General features: G+C 52.9%; 1 protein-coding gene across 1 annotated transcript in view; it reads left to right on the top strand.

Moving 5' to 3' along the window:
• CYP19A1 (cytochrome P450 family 19 subfamily A member 1) overlaps positions 1 to 20,292 on the top strand; it is a 135,764-nt gene that overhangs the window by 53,746 nt on the left and 61,726 nt on the right. Inside the window, exons 4-5 of the mRNA XM_075342744.1 lie at positions 243 to 397; positions 14,221 to 14,397. Coding sequence (XP_075198859.1) covers positions 243 to 397; positions 14,221 to 14,397 — 332 coding nt within the window. The remainder of the gene's footprint in view (positions 1 to 242; positions 398 to 14,220; positions 14,398 to 20,292) is intronic.

Raw genomic sequence — 20,292 nt, 5'->3', positions numbered from 1 at the left:
TACAGCATGGCCTCACAGAACATTAATATGACCATGTGCATGAGCCTTTGTGAAATTGTGAATTACAGAAGTATACAAATAATAATAACACAAAGGACACTTTAGATACCTGATCCACACAGTTTTACCACATACAGTTTTGAGTAGTAAATCATTTATGAAATCTCTAACATCAGCAGTTTTTGCTTCTTCTTCCATTCATATGTTATATAGTGCTGAATATGGGAATTATTTCCACACAGATCTTCAGCAACATGCCATGTGATGAAGCACAACCATTATGTGTCAAGGTTTGGCAGTAAATTGGGATTACAGTGTGTTGGAATGAATGAAAATGGGATTATATTCAACAGTAACCCAACTCTATGGAAAGTCATACGGCCTTTCTTTAGCAAAGGTAAATATTTGGAAACACTTATGTAATAGCAATAATAGTTATACATTTACAATACATTTTGGTTGAATTAGCTGTGATATAATGAGTAAATTCATAGAACATTTTACTAGTTTGCAAAAGAACCATCCAAGACAGGACTGTGAAAAACATAGCTTTCAAAGCCCTTTAAAATGTAGGATAAAACATGAGATGTAAATTGGTGATACAGATGACATTGTGAAGGAAGAAGGAAAGGAGGGTGTCACACTGCCATCTGCTGGTAATAGTTGACACTGCAGCACATTCAAGTTAGAGCAATTTACTGTACAGTATTATATTAAAACCTAGAAAAATAAACTTTAACAGAAAATAGTGTTTGTCATTAGACAGTGAACCATAAAAAAAAACATAGTACTTTTCAGTATTTTCAAAACTGATTTTCATAAAATGAAATTTCCTTGGTCTTTTCTTCTATGTATTGTAGCCATCAACCAAATAGAATAAAGGGCACTTTACATGCTGCGATATAGGTACCGATATCGCCAGCGAACGTACCCGCCCCCGTCGGTTGTGCGTCACGGGCAAATCACTGCCCGTGGCGCACAACATCGCTTACACCCGTCACACGGACTTACCTTCCCTTCGACGTCGCTGTGGTCGGCGATCCGCCTCCTTTCTAAGGGGGAGGTTTGTGTGGCGTCACAGCAACGTCACACGGCAGCCATCCAATAGAAGTGGAGGGGCGGAGATGAGCAGGCGGAATATCCCGCCCACCTCCTTCCTTCCTCATTGCCGGTGGATGCAGGTAGGGAGATGTTCGTCGTTCCTGCGGTGTCACACACAGCGATGTGTCAATGCCACAGAAACGACGAACAACCAGCGACATTCCCCACCAACGATATTATGAAAAGGAGCGACATGTCAACGATGAACGATTTTTGATGTTTTTGCGATCGTTGATCATTGCTCCTTGGTGTCACACGCTGCGATGTCGCTAACAATGCCGGGTGTGCGTCACTAATGACGTGACCCCGACGATATATCGTTAGCGATGTCGCAGCGTGTAAAGCACCCTTAAGACCACGCAATTGGCTGGATGCAATAGGACAACTTCTGTTAAGGAATCTGAATTTCATAGGGACAATTTTCAAGATTAAAGGGACTCTGTCAGCAGGTTTCTGCAATGTAAGCTGAATACAGCATGCTGCAATAGTTAAAACAGACAGTCCAGCTCTGCTTCTGTTATCTCACAGTCTTTTTCTTTACCTGCAATTTTAGCTTAAGCCTGTTATCTTTATCATTAGTGGGTCTCAGTGAGTTGCAGTCGGACTCCACCCCCTTCTGTAATTAGCAGCTTCTGTTTATGGAAATGTACACTGAACGCCTGGGGTGAGCGGGGGCAGCTCTACCAGCTCTGCTACATGCAAAATCTAAAATCTTGCACTGTGTCAGAACGGTTGCACACAAAAATATAAGTGATACATTGTTGGATTCAGGATCTCTTTGTCTACATCATGCTGCTCTCAGTTGAGGTAGCAAAAACCTGCTGACAGATTCCCTTTAAGACCATTAACCTATGCAGAGAGTGAGCCTCTGGTGATAAAAGCGAGTCACTGGGGTAGTCAGCTCCCTGACTCATGATGATTAGCCGATGGCCAGCCAGCAGATCCTATCTACCCAAACCGCTGCAGGCAGTCACCAGTTCCCTAATGTAATGTTTGTTGATCACATTTATATCACTTTGTATATGTGAGAGCTAAGGATTCATTTTCCCCTACGAATTTTGTCACAGGGAATTTGTGAGCCCTGTGCTTATGTTTGTTCCTGAATTCCACATAAATACATTTATAAGGCTCTGTTTTCTCATTCAGACCTTCAGTAGAGCTTTCACTTTTCCAGCATTTGCCATTGACAATGCAGCACAAATCATCCAAGAAAGGAGCATAATGCAATCAGCGCAGCAGTTGTATAAAGCTCCAGACTCACAAAAGCTGTGCTTTACTTCTACTTGGTTATTTGCATTCATAAAATGGAAAAACATCTTTCCAGAACATTCACTTCTGACTAGAACACGCTGACTGAAAAAAAAAAAGCAATGGGGAAAGTTTCATAAAATTACTGGACAATTCAGCCCCATTTTTATGGTTAGTTGTGTTGATTTGTTGCCTTATCTGAAGGGGATTTTCAGATAAAAAATAAAATATTGAATTTACTTATATTAGTAATATGCGAAGGCCAGTTCTAGCAGTCTCCTTCCATATTGTGTCTCACAGAGTAGGGTTTCCTGTGTCGTCACATGGCCAGGGCTGGATGTGAAAGAGACAGGCTAAAGGCCCCGTTACACGCAGCGACGTATCTAACGATATATCGCCGGGGTCACAGATTCCGTGACGCACATCCGGCATAGTTAGCGACGTCGTTGCGTGTGACACCAACGAACGGCCGTTACCGATGGAAAATACTCACCAAATCGTTCATCGTTGACACGTCGTTCGGTTTAAAAAAATCGTTGATTGTTGAGGACGCAGGTTGTTAGTCGTTCCCGAGGCAGCACACATCGCTATGTGTGATACCTCGGGAACGATGAACTGCAGCTTACCTGCGGCCGCCGGCAATGAGGAAGGAAGGAGATGGGCGGGATGTTACAGCCGCTCATCTCCGCCACTCCGCTTCTATTGGGCGGCCGCTTAGTGACGCCGCTGTGACGCCGCACGAACCGCCCCCTTAGAAAGGAGGCGGTTCGCCGGCAACAGCGACGTCGCTAGGCAGGTAAGTCCGTGTGGCGGCTCCTAACGAGTTTGTGTACCACGGGCAGTGATTTGCCCATTATGCACAAACGACGGGGGAGGGTGCTTTCATCAGCGATATCGCTAGCGATATCGCTGCGTGTAAAGCCCCCTTAAGAATTAATTTCACTATCTAAACCCGCCACCTTCTCTATTTGAATGTCCCTGTGATAAAGAATGGGGCTGGCTTAGTTATTAAAGAGCAGCCAGGCTTCTCCACACACAGCTCTGGTAATGTGGCGATGTAGAAAATCCTCTCCTGGGTCAGACACAAATTGAAAGACCAGGGACCTGGGCTAGAATATGTATCCAAAGAGGCCCCTATCAGACATGAACTATATTAGTGCATCACCTGCTAAAGGAAACAGATTTATCTACGATCACAATGTCTTCTACATTCTTATGCCCCGGTAGACTCATTGGATCCCTCAATAGCTATCTCCATAATTCCCACCTCATGTAATGGATAAAACAAAGACCCTTTCATCCCACTGGAGTGAAATGTCTACAACCTAACAACTGCATAACTGCAGAGGTCATTCCTCCTTTAAGAATTCATTAAAGGGGTGTACTCTACTTCTTTGGTAAATATGTTACCACATAGATATGTGCCACCCCTAGACAGGCGAGCTGCTTGGATCCAGGATTACTGTGGCTCGAGGGTCCCCGAACCTGGGGTTTAGCGGACACTCGATCAAGGGGGGTATTTACAAGGGAGAAGTGTTCGTGACGCCACCTGCGGGTTGCGGTAATTTGTATATCGCTGCTGCTGTGTAAGTGTGACGCCCTGGCAAATCCAGGTAGTCACAGATGACTGTACCCCCCACCAAGGGTACAGGAATCTCCTCCTACTTGGGAATTTACACCACGCATCCCACACAGGGGAACATCAGCCACAAATCCGTGTCGCCCCCCATGACACACACAACACACCAGTGGGCGGGACCAGGCGGATGGGAATGCCCACCTAGGGGTCTTGAGGTGACAAGGGGCAGGAACCAGAGAGTTGAAGTGTGGAGTCCAGTCTAGTCAGTGGAGTTGAGTGGAGTGGGAGTCGGAGTGCAGTGTGGTCAGGGTTGGAGTCCTGGGACCACGGGAGGACCGACTAGGTGGCAGACGGCTCTGTAGGGCCACAGGAGACGGCGACTCGGTCGCGGGAGACCCAAAGTGGACCAGGGCAGGGTCGTAGCCTGCTGGTACCGACGGAGGGAATCCGGTCCAGAGGCCGTGCAAAGGCGGGGTACCTTGACCCTAGGACGAGGCAAGCTTCAAGCCCCTTGTTAATTGACCAGCAGGACAAGGTACCAGACCAGAAGAGAAGCCCAGATAGAGCAGACCGGCAGCCCAATGCGGGGGACAGGGTGTCTGCCAAGAACCCACTGAAGTCCCACGGGTCAGCGTCTGCGGGCAACGGCTACCTCTGCGTCCAATGCTGCAGGGGAGCGGATTTCTCCCGTTCCAAGCGGGGTTTATCCACACACCAAAAGACACAAGTGCAGGGGGAAGGGCCCCTACATTGTTAACCCATGTGCAGGACCAGCACACCCCTCCAGAGGCAACCGGCATCCGGCCTGGGTTTACAGTACGGACTCTGTGGATTATTCATAATCGTGAGTACACCAGTGTCATTCGGTCCAACCTGCCGACAATGCCCCAGCCCTGCTCCTTACCCACACCTGGGCCCCGGGACTACAACAAACCCCTACCCGTGGAGAGGGAACCATCTTGCTGCCCCCCTACATCACCGATCCCAGACATCGGCCCCGAGAGGCAGCGGTGGTGCCACCATCCCATCACCGCAACCCACGGGTGGCGTCACAGACAATCTCCCCTGTAAATACCTCCCTTTTTCACTGTGTGCGTGGACGGGCGGTTGCGCGAGCCCCGGGTCCGGTCACCACTCGAGCCCCCAGACACGATCCCGGACCCGATCGTCACTCAAGCAGCCCCGGTTGCCGCAGCGGAGGCGGCACCCATCTGCGACAACACAAAACCTGGCGACACGAACAGGATTCTTACCCCATCAGTAGATGCCGTGCGTCTTGCTTTGAAATCCGTGAAACGTTCCAAAATCTTGAACTGCCGCCATCTTGCCTGCCATCTTTGGCGCCAAAACTACAACAGCATCATCGTCTTCCCCCAAAAAGGCACGAAGCCCCGCCCCCTAAGAACGCGGACAGAACCCAGTGACTCCCAATGCCAGAAATCGCAAAGGACAGTGGGTCTTGCGAGACTGCTGTTGAAAACCAAGGGGGAAGCGGCATGTAAACCGAGAAGATAAAAGGCAGAGACACCAGGACTTTGCCAAATCCCGTTCCTGAACAAGCAAGCGGCAGGATATCTCAGGAGTCTGACAACAAGCATGTAGAGAGGCCCGTTCCCTGGACCGCCAACTGGATTGAAGCGCAGACGGAGAATATGTGTCGGAGAATCCAGGCCCATGCGCATTTCATCATGACGCGGTGGACCACCGAAATGAAAGGCCTGGCTGCAGCTGTCCGGGCTCACGAGATGGAGATGGCCTTGGAGGAGCGGGTAAGCAGTGACCCACGCCCCTATGTTCCCCAGGAACCGGCCGTCCCGGCTGAGGGGTCCGGCCTGCCCCCGTCTGCCATGTCGCCTCCCTCACCGCCGGAGTCCACGGCTAGCACCCCGATCGGCCCGCTACCCCAAATAACGGCAGCGGAACCCGTCTTGTCTAAAGAAGAGGGCCCAGCAATGGGGACCTCGGGCCTTATCTGCACCACCGACCCGGCACCAGTCTCGGCCCGAGCCAGGCCGCAACCCTGATGACATCCCATCCGGCCCCGAGCCAGGCCGCAGCCCCAATGATGTCATCCCCAGCCCCGGCAGTCCGCCCGGCCGCAACACAGATGACGACGGCTCCGGAAGTCCGCCCGGCCGCAACGGAGATGACGACGGCTCCGGCAGTCCGCCCGGCCGCACCGGAGGCGGAACTCGACCAGCAGTCTACCCTAGCTGCAGCGCCAGTCGCTCCCAAATACCCTGTCCCAGCTGTGGGTCAACTGGCAGGCACATGCAGAGAGGAGGAGCAGGCCACTGAGCAATGGGGCCCACGGCAGAGAGAGAGTCCGGTCGTTGCCGGCGCCGAGAGCATCCGTGTGGGCCTGGCTCCCGAGCAGGAGGCGGAGCCCAGAACCCGTGCCTTGTACTGGGAGCAGCAGCAACAACAGCTTCAAAGGGATATCGCTGCCCGAGAAAAACGAAAGGCGGATGTGCTTGCCCGCACTTATAAAGAAAAAGACAACCTGCGCCAAGGCACTTTCCGGGTCAGGGGCCCGACCTAAAGAGGGCAGGTTCGCCATTTTGACCCCCAGAAAGGGTGGGTGTTCATCAATGAGCCGGGACTGGATGCCGAAATATTCGTGTCCTGGAGGGATGAAGCCCCGCATTTACCCATTGGCCATCCAGACCGCAATCTGGAGCCCGGTGATATGGTCGTTCCCAAATGCGCACCCGAGAATGTGGAGAGCGGGGCTGGTTCGCCCTTGATGTGAAAAAATGGGGGTTAGTAAATGAAACCCTCTGCCTCGCGTCCCACCGTTTCTTATATGAAGATAAGAAGTGAGGTAGCGGTTCCCGGCTGCCTTTTTCTACAGTTGTTATGAAAATTGTTTTACCCCCGGTTTAATAGTTAAAACATGGACCATGGTGTCAGGACTGGCGACAACGCCCCAAAAACTTTTTTGGGTCATGTAAATAACCCCCCATCTACCTTCTTGTTACCCACCGCCAGAAGGCAGCACCCACTGGAGAGGAAGATTGGAGGAAGGGCCTGCGGTGGAGTTGGCAGAGGTCCAGTCACCACTGCAACCGGTGACTACACTCTAGACCAAAGGGATAACAGGTGCAGAACTTTGACCTAGACACCAAAAATGACACCCACCAAAACCCGGGATGGTGTCCCACAGGTCAGCGTCTGGGGGCAACGGCTCCCTCTGCGTCCAAAGCTGCAGGGGAGCGGATTTCTCCTGTTCCAAGCGGGGTTAATCCACACACGAAAAGACACAAGTGCAGGAGGAAGGGCCCCTACATTGTTAACCTGTGTGCGGGACCAGCACACCCTTCCAGAGGCAACCGGCATCCAGCCTTGGTTTACAGTACGGACTCTGTGTGGATTATTCATAATCGTGAGCACACCGTTGTTATCCGGTCCAACCTGCCGACAACGCCCCAGCCCTGCTTCTTACCCACACCTGGGCCCCGGGACTACAGCAAACCCCTACCCGTGAAGGGGGAACCAGCTTGCTGCCCCCCTACATCACCGGTCATGGACGTCAACCCTGAGAGGCAGCGGCGGTGCCACCATCCCATCGCCGCAACCCATGGGTGGCATCACAGACAATCTCCCCTATAAATACCCCCCCTCTTTCACTGTGTGCGTGGACAGGCGGTTGCACGAGCCCCGGGTCCGGTCACCACTCAAGCCCCCAGACACGATCCCGGACCCGAGCATCACTCGAGCAGCCCCGGTTGCTGCAGCAGAGGCGGCACCCGTCCGTGACATAAGGGGGCCGGAGCTGATGGAACGGAGCAGTTAGATGTGAGTCCTTCTGCAGGTATGGAAGGCCCCGATGCCCTCATGGTGTTGGATGAGGTGAATAGTGCAGGAACAGTCTATGAGACCTCTTGGTGTTGGATGAGGTGCACAATGCCGGAAACAGGGACACACACTGCTGGTTATTGTGGTGCTGGATAGTGTTGATAATGCAGGAAAACAGGAATACACACTGCTGGTTATTGTGGTTCTGGATAAGGGGGACGGTGTAGCAAACAGGGACTACACACAGTATGTAAACCAAGTCCTTACTCACTCAGAGCTCTGGGATGCCCGTTCCGGTCCTGGTACTATCAGTGCCACGTAGTGATCCAGTTGCTCTACTTTTGCACTTTGTGTTGATGTCTAGGGTGAGATCCCAAGCCTGAAACTTTGGGTTCTCCGGCTGTTTTACAGCCCCTTTGTCCGTCCGGCTGTCAGTGTGGACTCTGTAGGGCCGGTACTTGGAGTCTCCGGGCCCTGGTCCGGAATAAGTGCTGCTGTTGCCCCCGAATCTTTTGTGTCAAAGAGGGTCGTGGAGATCCCTCCCTGGGCAGGTTAATTATCAAGGCGCCCAAAGCTCTTCCCTGATCTAGGGCCCTGTGCCTCATCCATGCACAGTTCCAAATGGATTTGCTACACCGTCTTGGCGTCTACTTCCCCCTCTAGGCATTGTCCTTGGCAAACTTCAGGTACAGGTCACCCCTGACTGACAACTGTCCGCCTCTGCTCCTGGGTCACCGCTACACACACAGCTGGCAGGTTCCCCTCCTAGCTCCCCACTCCTGGGAGCTCTGCACTCCACTTCCAGCTCCTCTCCCTTTGGAGCTCTGCACTACACTGACTTGTCCCCACCCACCAGTCTGCCTAGACCCCCTGGGTTGGCCTAATAGACAGCTAGCACAACCCCCTGGTTTCTGACCAGCAGTCACTGGTTGGGTGCGGTAGCTGGAGTTTTCTGTGTTGTGGTGGTAGTGGCACTGAGTTCCCTGGGACCTTGGGGGTAGGTCCTGCACCCTAGGAGAGTATGCAGTTCCCTGTAGCACCCTGAAACCTTCAGGGGCGCTACAGATAAACTTTAGCATATTAAATAGATATGGCTAGAGATGAGTAGACCCGTGGAAGTTCAGGTTCTACGGGTTCAGACGGACTTTATATATTGTTCTGTTCTGGACCTGCACTTGACATGAACCACATTGGAAGTCACTGATGAACAGTGACTTCAGGTCTCCACAAACGTACATCCAGCCATAAACAGAGCATTCCCGGAGGAGAGAGAACAGGGTTTTCTTTTGGTGCACACTAAATCCGATAATACTGATTTTTACCTCCAGTGAGAGCCATTCAAACACTGCAAGCAGCTCACACTAGGCCGAGCACCGAGCGTTCCCAAGCACAGCGATGCATGCACGAGTGGTCAACATACGTAAATCACCCAAACTCTAGTCTCGAACACTACTTGTTTTGTAAAGTCTATATTCAGTACTCACAGCGAACTTTAAAGTTCGAGTTCACTTATCTCTAGATTTGACCCATGAATTAAAATATATGACTGTCGCGCCCCAGGGCAGCCGAGCTGCTCCGATCCGGCCGGTCCGTGGCTCGAGGGGCACCGTTGACCAGTTTTAAATGAAAAATAAAAATAAAATAAAAAGTCAGACTACGCCACTCGCGGTTTGTGGCCAGGGATAGTAGGGCCGCTGCTGCGGGTTCCTACTGAGGATGATGGATGGGGGCATCGTGGATGGTGGAGCCCTCCGCGAGCAGGGCTTTTCCCCAGGGGGTAGGTGAAGGATTAACGTGGAGGTGCACGGCAATGAAGCAGTCCAGACAAAGAGGGCAGTTTGATGGTTTTTACTCACTGGATTTACGCCCTGGAAACGTACTGAATTCCAGGTATGCCCGTGTCCTGAAGGCTGTGCCAGCCAACCTGGTGTCACTCTCCACCTTTGCACTCTGGTGTATGTGGGTCCTCCCTGGCGTGGAGCACTTGGAGCTCCTCCTGGTGTCTGGGTCCTGCTGCAGGCAGCTTGGACTGTTTAAGGGAATATGTCCCGGTCCCTTCTTTGCTGCTGATGTCTCAGATCTTAATGTTGACAAATGAGTCCTGAAAACCCACCCACCTGACAGCGTTAACAGATTGAAGTCCTTGTCTGTTCTGGGATCTGCAACCCATGCGTGCAAAGTACTGTGAGCCCTGGATGTCCACCCCACAGGATCCCTCTGTCCTTGGAGTTTGCTCTCTCGCTCTCCAGCTACTTTCCTCCTCTGAGTGGTTGATCTTTCTCCTCAGGTCTTTGCAGTGTCTTTCCTTCTTTCTATGTGTCTCAAGAGTCTCTGGTCTGTCTTGACATCTTTCTTACTACTCCTCTCCTCACAACCTACTACTTCCTCCTCCTAAACTCAACTAACTGTCCCACTGTCTACCCACACTCCCCAGGTCACTTTCTCCACCCCACGGTCTGGTCTCTTCCTCCCAGTTGGCTCCCTGTTGTTTAACAGTGCCAAGCCCTGTCATCTGGCTAGGTGAGGCTCCTACCCGGGTACAGCAAGTGTAAATGTCCTGGTATGCTAGTGTGTGTGTGTACCGCCCTGCGGGTTCGGCTGTGACCGCCAAGCCGCTCGGATCCGTGCTCGTACTGCGGGTGGTGGCTTGAGCCTCTCACGAACCCGGGGGTCATGGCGCTCTGCAAGGGAGTTGGCGCTACACGTGGGGATTTGGGTGAGGAGTTCCACGGCCAGGGCCGCAGTGGTTTGGTTTGGGATGTTAGTTCGTGACGCCACCCACGGGTTGTGGTGATTGTAGACACCACCGCTGCGGTGAAGGTACGGGGGCTGCCGGGAGCGGTGTAATGGCGCAGCTAGGTGTTGACCCCTCCATGGGTAGGGGGGCAACGGGCAGTCAGGGTCCCAACGGGGACTTCAACATGGTAGCCGAGAACCGCTACCGCACTTTAACTTTCATCGTTAAAACTCCGCTGCCGGCGCAGCCTCCTCCAGCCACTTTCCCCTGTCCATCACAGGGCAGCTTGGGTCACCAATGCTACACTCACTTACGGTGGCACTGTCCACAAACACCCAGTCTTCCACTGCCTGCGGTGCGGGATTCGGTAACCGGGCTCTACTTGTAGAACTGTCCTCGCTCCTTTAACTCCCTGCTGTCCTCCACCAGGGGCTTCGACCCCTGATGGCGCCCACCGAGGCTCCGACCCCAGCGGCATTCAACAAGTCAGGCAGGGTCCGGCTCCTTCCACCCGGCGTACCGGATGGTGTCCCCTGGGGAACCCAGGGACATTCAACAAAAGGATCACGGGTTGCAGGAGTGGGTCCTTAAAACATTAACTTTAAAACGGGGAACTGTAAACCTCAGGGTTTAATTTGGAATGCCGCTACCACCACAGGGGACTGGCCCGGCCGACGGTCAGGCGATCTACCGGGTTCCCCATCCATGTGCAGTAGGTTCCGGGGCTGTAGGCCGTTAACAGGAACGGCGGTGGGGGCAGCGTACTCGGTACCTCTTCCTCCATGAGTTGCAAAACCTCGGGCCCACTTGCTGCGGTACTGCCGGGTCCCGGCTCCCAATTGATAAGGGTTAGCTCGAGAATCTGTGTGGCTTGAGCTTGGCGCTGCACGGCTGCGACGGCCCCTTACTCACGGGCCCACACCACGGCAACCATCCTGCGGACCTCCGCCTTACAATCGAGCAGCTGCTGCAGACTCTGCGCCCTCACCTTCATACAGAACTGGCCCAGCTCCCGCTCCAACCAAGCAGCGGTTGCGGCGGGGAGCTCACCCGGGCCGCAGTCCTCAAAGGCTACTCCTCCTCTGCTTCTTCCGAGCCCCGCCGCTCCACTCCCGTCCGGGAACGCCGACATCTTTCCATCCATTCCCCTCGTGGTGTTTTCCGAGCACTTCACTTGCTTTTTGCTCTGCTCCGCTATCGGGGGCGGGGCTTCGTCTTTCTGTTCAGGGAAGATGGCTCGGGCGAGAACTTTTCGCGCCCAAGATGGCGGATTCTCCAATTTTTCAGCGGAACGCCGCTGGCGATGATCTGAAGGCGCACTTCCACAGGTAAGTGGACGATTCTATCCTGTTCGTGACGCCAGAAGAGTCGATATGTACCGCCCCGCGGGCTCGGCTGCGACCGCCGAGCCACTCGGATCTGTGCTCGTACTGCGGGTGGTGGCTCGAGCCTCTCACGGACCCGGGGGTCACGTCGCTCTGCAAGGGAGTTGGCGCTACACGCGGGGATTTGGGTGAGGAGTTCTGGGGCCGCGGTGGTTTGGTTTGGGATGTTAGTTCCTGACGCCACCCACGGGTTGTGGTGATTGTAGACACCACCGCTGCGGTGAAGGTACGGGGGCTGCCGGGAGCGGTGTAATGGCGCAGCTATGTGTTGACCCCTCCATGGGTAGGGGGGTGTTGGTCCCGGGGCCCGGTAGGCGAGGGTCGGGGTGCAGGGTGAAGTGTTGCGGTGCAGTGCGGTGCCTGATGGCACTGGTGTACTCACTCTGACACAAGACACTGGAGTCTCTGGTAAACCAAACGGAGTGATGAACGGGGCCCGCAGCCGGCTGCAGTTTCTCCCACAATAGGTTGGTGGTTTCCGCCTTTCTCCTGCACCTCTGTGTGTAAATGTTTGACTCCTATGCCTAGACACCGGTAGTCCGCTCCCCGACTTGTATATGCCGTAGGAGCCCGTTTGCCCCCAGACGTTGGCCCTTTGTGTCTCTATGCCTTGGCGGTGGCTTTACCCTGTATGGTTGGGCTGTAGTCTTCTAACGTGACTTGTGTGGAATAGGTCCTTAAGTCCAGTCCGCAATCAGTTGATTCGACTCGGCCCTGTTGGTTCAGGGCTTTGTATTGGGTCTGAGTACCCTGCCTGGTGCTCCGGTATCCAGTTGGCTCCCCGGTTCGGTTCCGGCGGGCCACTACCCTGTCCCGGTCCCTTACGGTTCCACCGGTCATCTTCCCGGTCTCCTGCAGGCAGCCACCACCCTCTGCCTCCTTGCCAATGGTGACTGGGTCCCGACCCAGTCACATGGTAGTCTCTTCGCAGCCTGGACACAGGGCTGCCTGTGAACTTGTTTGCTCTACAGCTCCTCCAGACTACTCTCTCCTAGAACTTGAACTTGACTACTGAGTTTCCCGCCTCCAGGCCTGTGAACTCATCAGTGGGTGGAGCCAACCGCCTGGCTCCGCCCCCCTGGTGTGGACATCAAACCTGGAGGGTGGTGACAAGGCTTTCAGTTTGACTGGTGTTACCTAATCGGGAGGGGGGGGTGGTGTTGTGTGTGACTACCTGGGACGACCCGACTAGTCCAGGGCATCACATGTGCAGTGGCTGGCACAGTTATGTTAGACTTGGTCTGTTACCTTGTTTTTGTGACACCGGGTTACCGCAGGGGCGTCACAGTAGTTTAGAAATTCAGTGGGTACTGGCACTTGATGCAGCTGCTCCAAAAACTATAATCCAGGTGCCTAGACCTGGTACACTAAAGTGACCAAGCACCACTCCCAATGCAAGTCTGGCCATGATGGCTTCATGCGCGAGCTATAATAGAATGTAAAATTGGATTACGAGCATAATTGGTTCCGGGAATGTGCTGTAAAACCAAGTTACTCTTATATCAAAACAAATTTTTCCATAGGAAATAATTGAAACGCAAACAATTAGTTCCACAACTCAAAAATATTTACTGTATTTATACGAACTTATTACAGTAATGCAAAAAAATATTACAGTACACTAATACAAAATACTGTACAGTAAAAAAAAACATAAAACTAATTAAACTGCGTGTTCGCTTACAATAGAATTGCTGGTGTACGGGAGGTGCACTATAGAGAGAAAAAATGATGTATAAATATAACAACCTTTATTCTAGTACAAAAAAACACACCAAATCTATTCTGCAGGGCAGATCTAAGCCAAATGTGAGGTAGGAATACTGCACAGGCAAATAGATACAATACAAGCAATGTGCTGTACCAGACAATGGTATACTGTATTTAGTATACAGTACATATGTACAGGAAGCTACCTCCAGAGCGGGTCAGAGCGCGATGAAAGGATGGAATCGGACGTGTGCACGGTGAGTATTTGCTCTTATTGCAAAGCATTGCTCTTAAACCAAGTTACACATTTTTTAAAAGCTTTGCTTGTCTTGCAAAACGCTCTCAAACCAAGTTACTCTTAATCCACGGTTCCACTTTACAAACTAAAATGAAAAATAAAAGGTTTCACAACTACAGAAAGACTCTACTATCAGTTGAGTATTAGCTCTTAAAAATATACATGGATCACAAGGGAAAGTAAAACTTTCCTGTTCTTTCCTTTTGAACAGAACCTTATACAACCACGGACCAGTCATGGTGAGGGGCTTTTTAGGAGGAATCATCTAGGTGCACAGTGTAGTTATTGGTGATTTTTGCGTTATCATTTTTTTTTATAAGGGTGTACAAAGTTATTTAACTCTTATGCTTTTTTATTTTATTAGCTTTGTCTGGACCTGGACTATTACAAACCACGGAGCACTGCATTAACTCAACCAAACGTTTCCTGGCAAAGCTCAATGATGTCACTGATGATCTGGGCAAAGTGAATGTTCTCAAGCTAATGAGGCTGATTATGTTGGATGTTTCAAACAATCTTTTCCTTCGAATTCCATTAGACGGTAGGTAAATCAGTGGTGTTATTTATCAGACCTGATAGCGGTAGACCGTCACTAGTCATATCACACTGTCCTACAGTCTCAGGAGAATAAAATACTATATATCTGACCAGTCAAACAGTATATTCTCACCCCATAGGAATCATGTGTTCATTTCATGAGGCTCAGCCCTGTCTGCTTATAAGATTTTTTGTGATTTCCAGTATTAGTCAATATTTATTTTTGAAAAACAATTCGTGACTTAAAATACCCTAATGATGAACCCACAGCAAATCTGCATTTGTCAAGAAACACTCAGTGAGCTCATGTATTGAAATAGCCTACATTTCTTCTTTATGCATGGCTTCTCTCCAGGCCACCTTGCTCTGTGCATGTTAAGGGGGCTTTACACGCAGCGATATCGCTAGCGATATCGCTAATGAAAGCACCCACCCCCGTCGGTTGTGCGTCACGGGCAAATTGCTGCCCGTGGCGCACAAAATCGTTAGGAGCAGTCACACTATACTTACCTGCCTAGTGACGTCGCTGTATCCAGCGAACCCCTCCTAAGGGGGCGGTTCATGCGGCGTCACAGCAGCGTCACTAAGCGGCCGCCCAATAGAAGCGGAGATGCGGAGATGAGCGGGACGTAACATCCCGCCCACCTCCTTCCTTCCGCATTGCCAGCGGCCGCAGGTAAGCTGCAGTTCATCGTTCCCGAGGTGTCACACGTAGCGATGTGTGCTGCCTCGGGAACGATGAACAATCTGCGTCCTCTACAATCAACAATTTTTTGAAAAGGAAGGACGTGTCAACGATGGACGATAAGGTGAGTATTTTCCATTGTTATCGGTCGTTCCTTGCTGTCACACGCAACAAAGTCGCTAACGATGATGGATGTGCGTCACGGAATCCGTGACCCCGGCGATATATTGTTAGATAAGTCGTTGCGTGTAAAGCGGGCTTTACACCCTACAATATACCTAAAGATGTGTCGGCGGGGTCACGTCGTAAGTGACGCACATCCGGCATAGTTAGCGCACGATGGAGCGGGTGCGATTCCAAATGCGATCGCACGTTTAATTGAAACGTGTAAAGCAGTCTTAACAGGGCATTTACTCTCTATATTGTAGGAAAGACTCACATCTGAACTTTTTGTAAATCTCTAAGAGAATCCAAAGTGCTCTGTATATTTCAGTCTAGTGCAAAATCAATGAAGCAGCTTTATATGCAATCAGTATTCTCTGAATTTCATTGTTGCATCGTAATTCTTAGTGAAGCAAATGCTTCATAAATTTTAGTAGAACTATAGGGTTGGTCCGGGCGTTGTCCGAGGCCTAGGCTTGTAGTCCTGCAACCGCCAGACACACTACATGAAATAGGGTTGGGGTGTGTGGTAGAGCCGGTGTGGTGTGGTTAACTGAGAGCTGCTGGTTCTTTTCACAGGCTGACGGTCCTGAAGAATCATGGACACACTCTTGGTTGCTGATTAACACTTTAACTTTACTAAATAAAAACACCATTCTTCTTCTTTGGAGAGGCACACATACATTAGAGGCTTTGGTATACAGTGCAATGCGGCTCTTCCCATACCGGCTATATACAGAGTCCTCCACTCCGGGTCTTTTGAAAGTAACTTCTCCCCTGAGGATAGGGTACCTTGAATTTAACATCCGAGGAGTCCAGAAATGGCAATGACGGAATAAGGCACTGATCTTCTCCTGCACTACCTCAGTCTGCCTGCTGACCATGGCATACCTTCCGGACACCGCTCTGTAACAACCTTCTGCAGGTCACCAACTTCAGTCTTCCTCCTGCCCAATGCTTTTGCCTGTTCTTCAGCACACCACACTGTGGCGCCCCTGGGCTTCAGGCGTCACAGGGTATTACACCGCGTTTCAGGGGTAATATCTATCCTGGGTTAGGAGGGGGTTAACTGCCAGTGCCTTCACAAAAACACACGCAAACAATAGTAAGGTGCTTTCACACAGGGGGTTGGACTAGGGCAGACAGGGTGGTTAGCAATCACGAAGCATGGGACCTCCCCAGTTGCTAGGAAAACCACTGGGGGTGGCACCACTTGGGGCACACCTTCCTGTGCTCAGCTTTTGATAACATCTAGCACTGACAACTGGAGTTAGTGTTTCTCTCTCTTTGTGGGCCACGGGGTGTTACATTTGGCGTCACGAACAGGATATTCATGCCCGCAACCATCGGGTACTGTGCGCCTATTGAACTTTATGTTTATGGACTGTGTGTGGCGTATTAACAAAATCAGCAGACGCCATTACTGCAAATAGCAGGAACACAGGAGGCTTGTCTTCATGGGCGGAGGCCACTGAAAAGGGCGCAAACAGGAGTTCCGATGCAGAGCCAGTCAGAAAGCAAAGACTAAAAAGTAATATATCCACTGAGGAGTTAGCAGAGGCTGTCCCTGCGGCAGTAGCCGCCGTTCCGGCAATCCGTTTACCATGCCTTACCTTCCATGAGCGACCTGGCTGCCACAGTATTCTGGAGATGCCTACACCTTCTCCAACTTCAAGGAGCGACTATATGGCTTATTCCGTATCTACCCCCTAACGGAGAGCCAGAAAGCCAACATCCTCGTTGCTCAATTAACCACAGCCCCTGCCTCTGCCTTTCTTTTACCGGCACTGTCGTCCACCGCTTTGGCGCCAATGGGGACTACCACCACCCCTGTCCGTCCTCCATCATTCTCCCCGGGGTAATCCAGCTCCGCCTGTGGGGAGGGACAGCATCCCGACTGCGACCTTCACCATCAGCTCCGGAGAGCTGCACCCGCAGTGGCAGCCCATCCGTGGCCACGTACCGCAGGTGGCGTCACGATCATAAAAAAACTTACCTAACCATTACTACCACCCCCATCCTCCGTCCTACTCACCATCCACCTCCTGTACCTCTCGGGTCACAAAACCGGGTCAGGCCAGCCCGTGACGAAGCAGAGCATCTGCACCCGCAATCTGGCGATGTGTCGTGTGAAAACCCCCTCAACCCCGGGGATTTACAACACCGCTCTTATTTTCTATTACTACTCTCTCTTCATCTCTAACACTTACTGACTAAAACCAGAAAATCCTACCTCCCATATCCCACTAACCTGTGGGCCGGGCTTCCTTCATTACCCCTTGCAACCATTGCAGTGTTACCATTATACCTTCTATCTGAACTCCCTCCTTGCATTTGGAGAGTCCAGTGTTATCTAGTGGTAGTGTGTCGCCCTGGACAAGCCAGGGGACACAGGTAACAACACACACACACCCCCACCCCCAGCAGTTCACAGCAGACATCCCCAAAGTGACCTGCTTTCTGCCTCGGGCTCAGACTGACACACCAGGTGGGCGGAGTTAGGAGATGGAGACGCCCACCCAGGAGTGAGCTGGCCTGAGGCAGGAAACAAGCCCAGTCAAGTCCTAGGAGAGGAAGAGAGAAGGTCTGCAGAGAGGCAGACATAGCCAGGGGCCTAGGTTGGAGCCTAGGGCCTCATACAGAGAGTCCGGCAGACGGTAGTGGCCGTCTGCAGGGAGCCGGGGAGACAGCTGGTGGAACCGCAGGTAGCCGGGGCTGGGCGGTGGCCCACCGGTACTGAACCGGGGAGCCAGCTGGAAGCCGGAACGCAGGAGGAGGGTGCACTGAGGCGAAAGAAAGGACTTATCCCACTAAACTGGGTCAGGGGAGAAACAACAACAGCAACCGTCCGAGGGACCCATCCAACCAGCCGTTTGTTTACCGAGAACTGTGTCGTGTTTACTGGCTGAGTGAGTACCTCCGTGCCGTGTGGCACAGCGCTGCCCCTGCGCCCCTGCACCTCCACAGGCCCCATAGCCCGCTTGTCCACCATCCCAACTCCATCACTGGGCCCCGGGATCACCAACCCCTACCCACGGAGGGGCAACACAACAACTGGCTGCTCCATACCATCACTCCCGGGATCCCCAGCCAGAGCAGCGGTGGTGCACACTCAATCACCACCACCGTGGGTGGCGTCACGGACAATCAACAATCCCCACACCCAAACCCCCTTTCACTCACGGGCGAGGAGCGCCGCTAGAGTCCCCGGGATCCGGCCCATCGCTCGAGCCACCGAGCAGCAGCAGGCCGCGGCAGCCGGACCCGAGCAGTGGGAGAGCGCGGCGTCCCCTCCTCCGCCCGCGACAACTTGGCGTCACGAACAGGATCTTGCCGCTCTGCCGTCTGGTAGAGGTGCGCCTTGTTACCGCCGGAGGTGTCCAGCCGAAAAATTTCAGAAGCCGCCATCTTTGGCGCGAAGAGTTCCCGCTCGAGCGTCTTCCCCGAGCAGGAAAGGCGCGAAAGTGGAGCCCCGTCCCCTGAAGAAGGAAGTGCTAAAAAGAAGCTAAGGGGGGACGGGATTGCGTCCGGCCGCATGTGAACCGCGGCTGTGGAAGCAGGGACGCCAGGACTCTGCCAGCATTTGGTTCCTGGAAGAGGCCGCCGCAGTGATGCACCGACCCGTTACCCCTGTTACCGGTAGCGGAGCCCGCAGCGTCTGTGGGGAGGACCCAGACCTGGGGTCCCCAGGCCTCACCTTTGTCACCGCCCTGCCACCGGCCCCGGCAGTCCGCCCGGCCGCGACGGAGATGACGACGGCTCCGGCAGTCCGCCCGGCCGCAACGGCAGCAAAGTACCGGTCCCGTTGACCAATCTGGAACCGTTCCTGGACTGGGGTCAAGGGGTGCTGCCCACTTCCTAGGGGCAGCACCAAGGCTAGGTTGTTTGGGTGGGTGACTGAAGGACCCGTTCCACTGTTATTATTAAAAGTGTTTGACTGTTATTGCAACGTTAAAGTAATGTGCATCCCGTTGTGGGAGGATTGAAAATGCTTTGTTTAATGTTTTGATCTTTTGAAGTTTAAAAGAAAAATAAAACCGGTGATGGACGGGCAGCCCGAGGACGGTCTGCATTTTGCTAAGGGGGAATGTGTCGCCCTGGACAAGCCAGGGGACACAGGTAACAACACACACACACCCCCACCCCCAGCAGTTCACAGCAGACATCCCCAAAGTGACCTGCTTTCTGCCTCGGGCTCAGACTGACACACCAGGTGGGCGGAGTTAGGAGATGGAGACGCCCACCCAGGAGTGAGCTGGCCTGAGGCAGGAAACAAGCCCAGTCAAGTCCTAGGAGAGGAAGAGAGAAGGTCTGCAGAGAGACAGACATAGCCAGGGGCCTAGGTTGGAGCCTAGGGCCTCATACAGAGAGTCCGGCAGACGGTAGTGGCCATCTGCAGGGAGCCGGGGAGACAGCTGGTGGAACCGCAGGTAGCCGGGGCTGGGCGGTGGCCCACCGGTACTGAACCAGGGAGCCAGCTGGAAGCCGGAACGCAGGAGGAGGGTGCACTGAGGCGAAAGAAAGGACTTATCCCACTAAACTGGGTCAGGGGAGAAACAACAGCAACCGTCCGAGGGACCCGTCCAACCAGCCGTTTGTTTACCGAGAACTGTGTCGTGTTTACTGGCTGAGTGAGTACTTCCGTGCCGTGCGGCACAGCGCTGCCCCTGCGCCCCTGCACCTCCACAGGCCCCATAGCCCGCCTGTCCACCATCCCAACTCCATCACTGGGCCCCGGGATCACCAACCCCTACCCATGGAGGGGCAACACAACAACTGGCTTCTCCATACCATCACTCCCGGGATCCCCAGCCAGAGCAGCGGTGGTGCACACTCAATCACCACCACCGTGGGTGGCGTCACGGACAATCTACAATCCCCACACCCAAACCCCCCTTCACTCACGGGCGAGAAGCGCCGCTAGAGTCCTCGGGATCCGGCCCATCGCTCGAACCACCGAGCAGCAGCAGGCTGCGGCAGCCGCGGCAGCCGGACCCGAGCAGTGGGAGAGCGCGGCGTCCCCTCCTCCGCCCGCAACAGTAGCTGCAGGAC

Source organism: Anomaloglossus baeobatrachus, chromosome 4 (genome assembly GCF_048569485.1).
Source record: "Anomaloglossus baeobatrachus isolate aAnoBae1 chromosome 4, aAnoBae1.hap1, whole genome shotgun sequence".
NCBI lineage: Eukaryota > Metazoa > Chordata > Amphibia > Anura > Aromobatidae > Anomaloglossus > Anomaloglossus baeobatrachus.
Note: the sequence above shows the minus strand (reverse complement) of the source record. Positions and strands in the feature narration are given on the sequence as shown.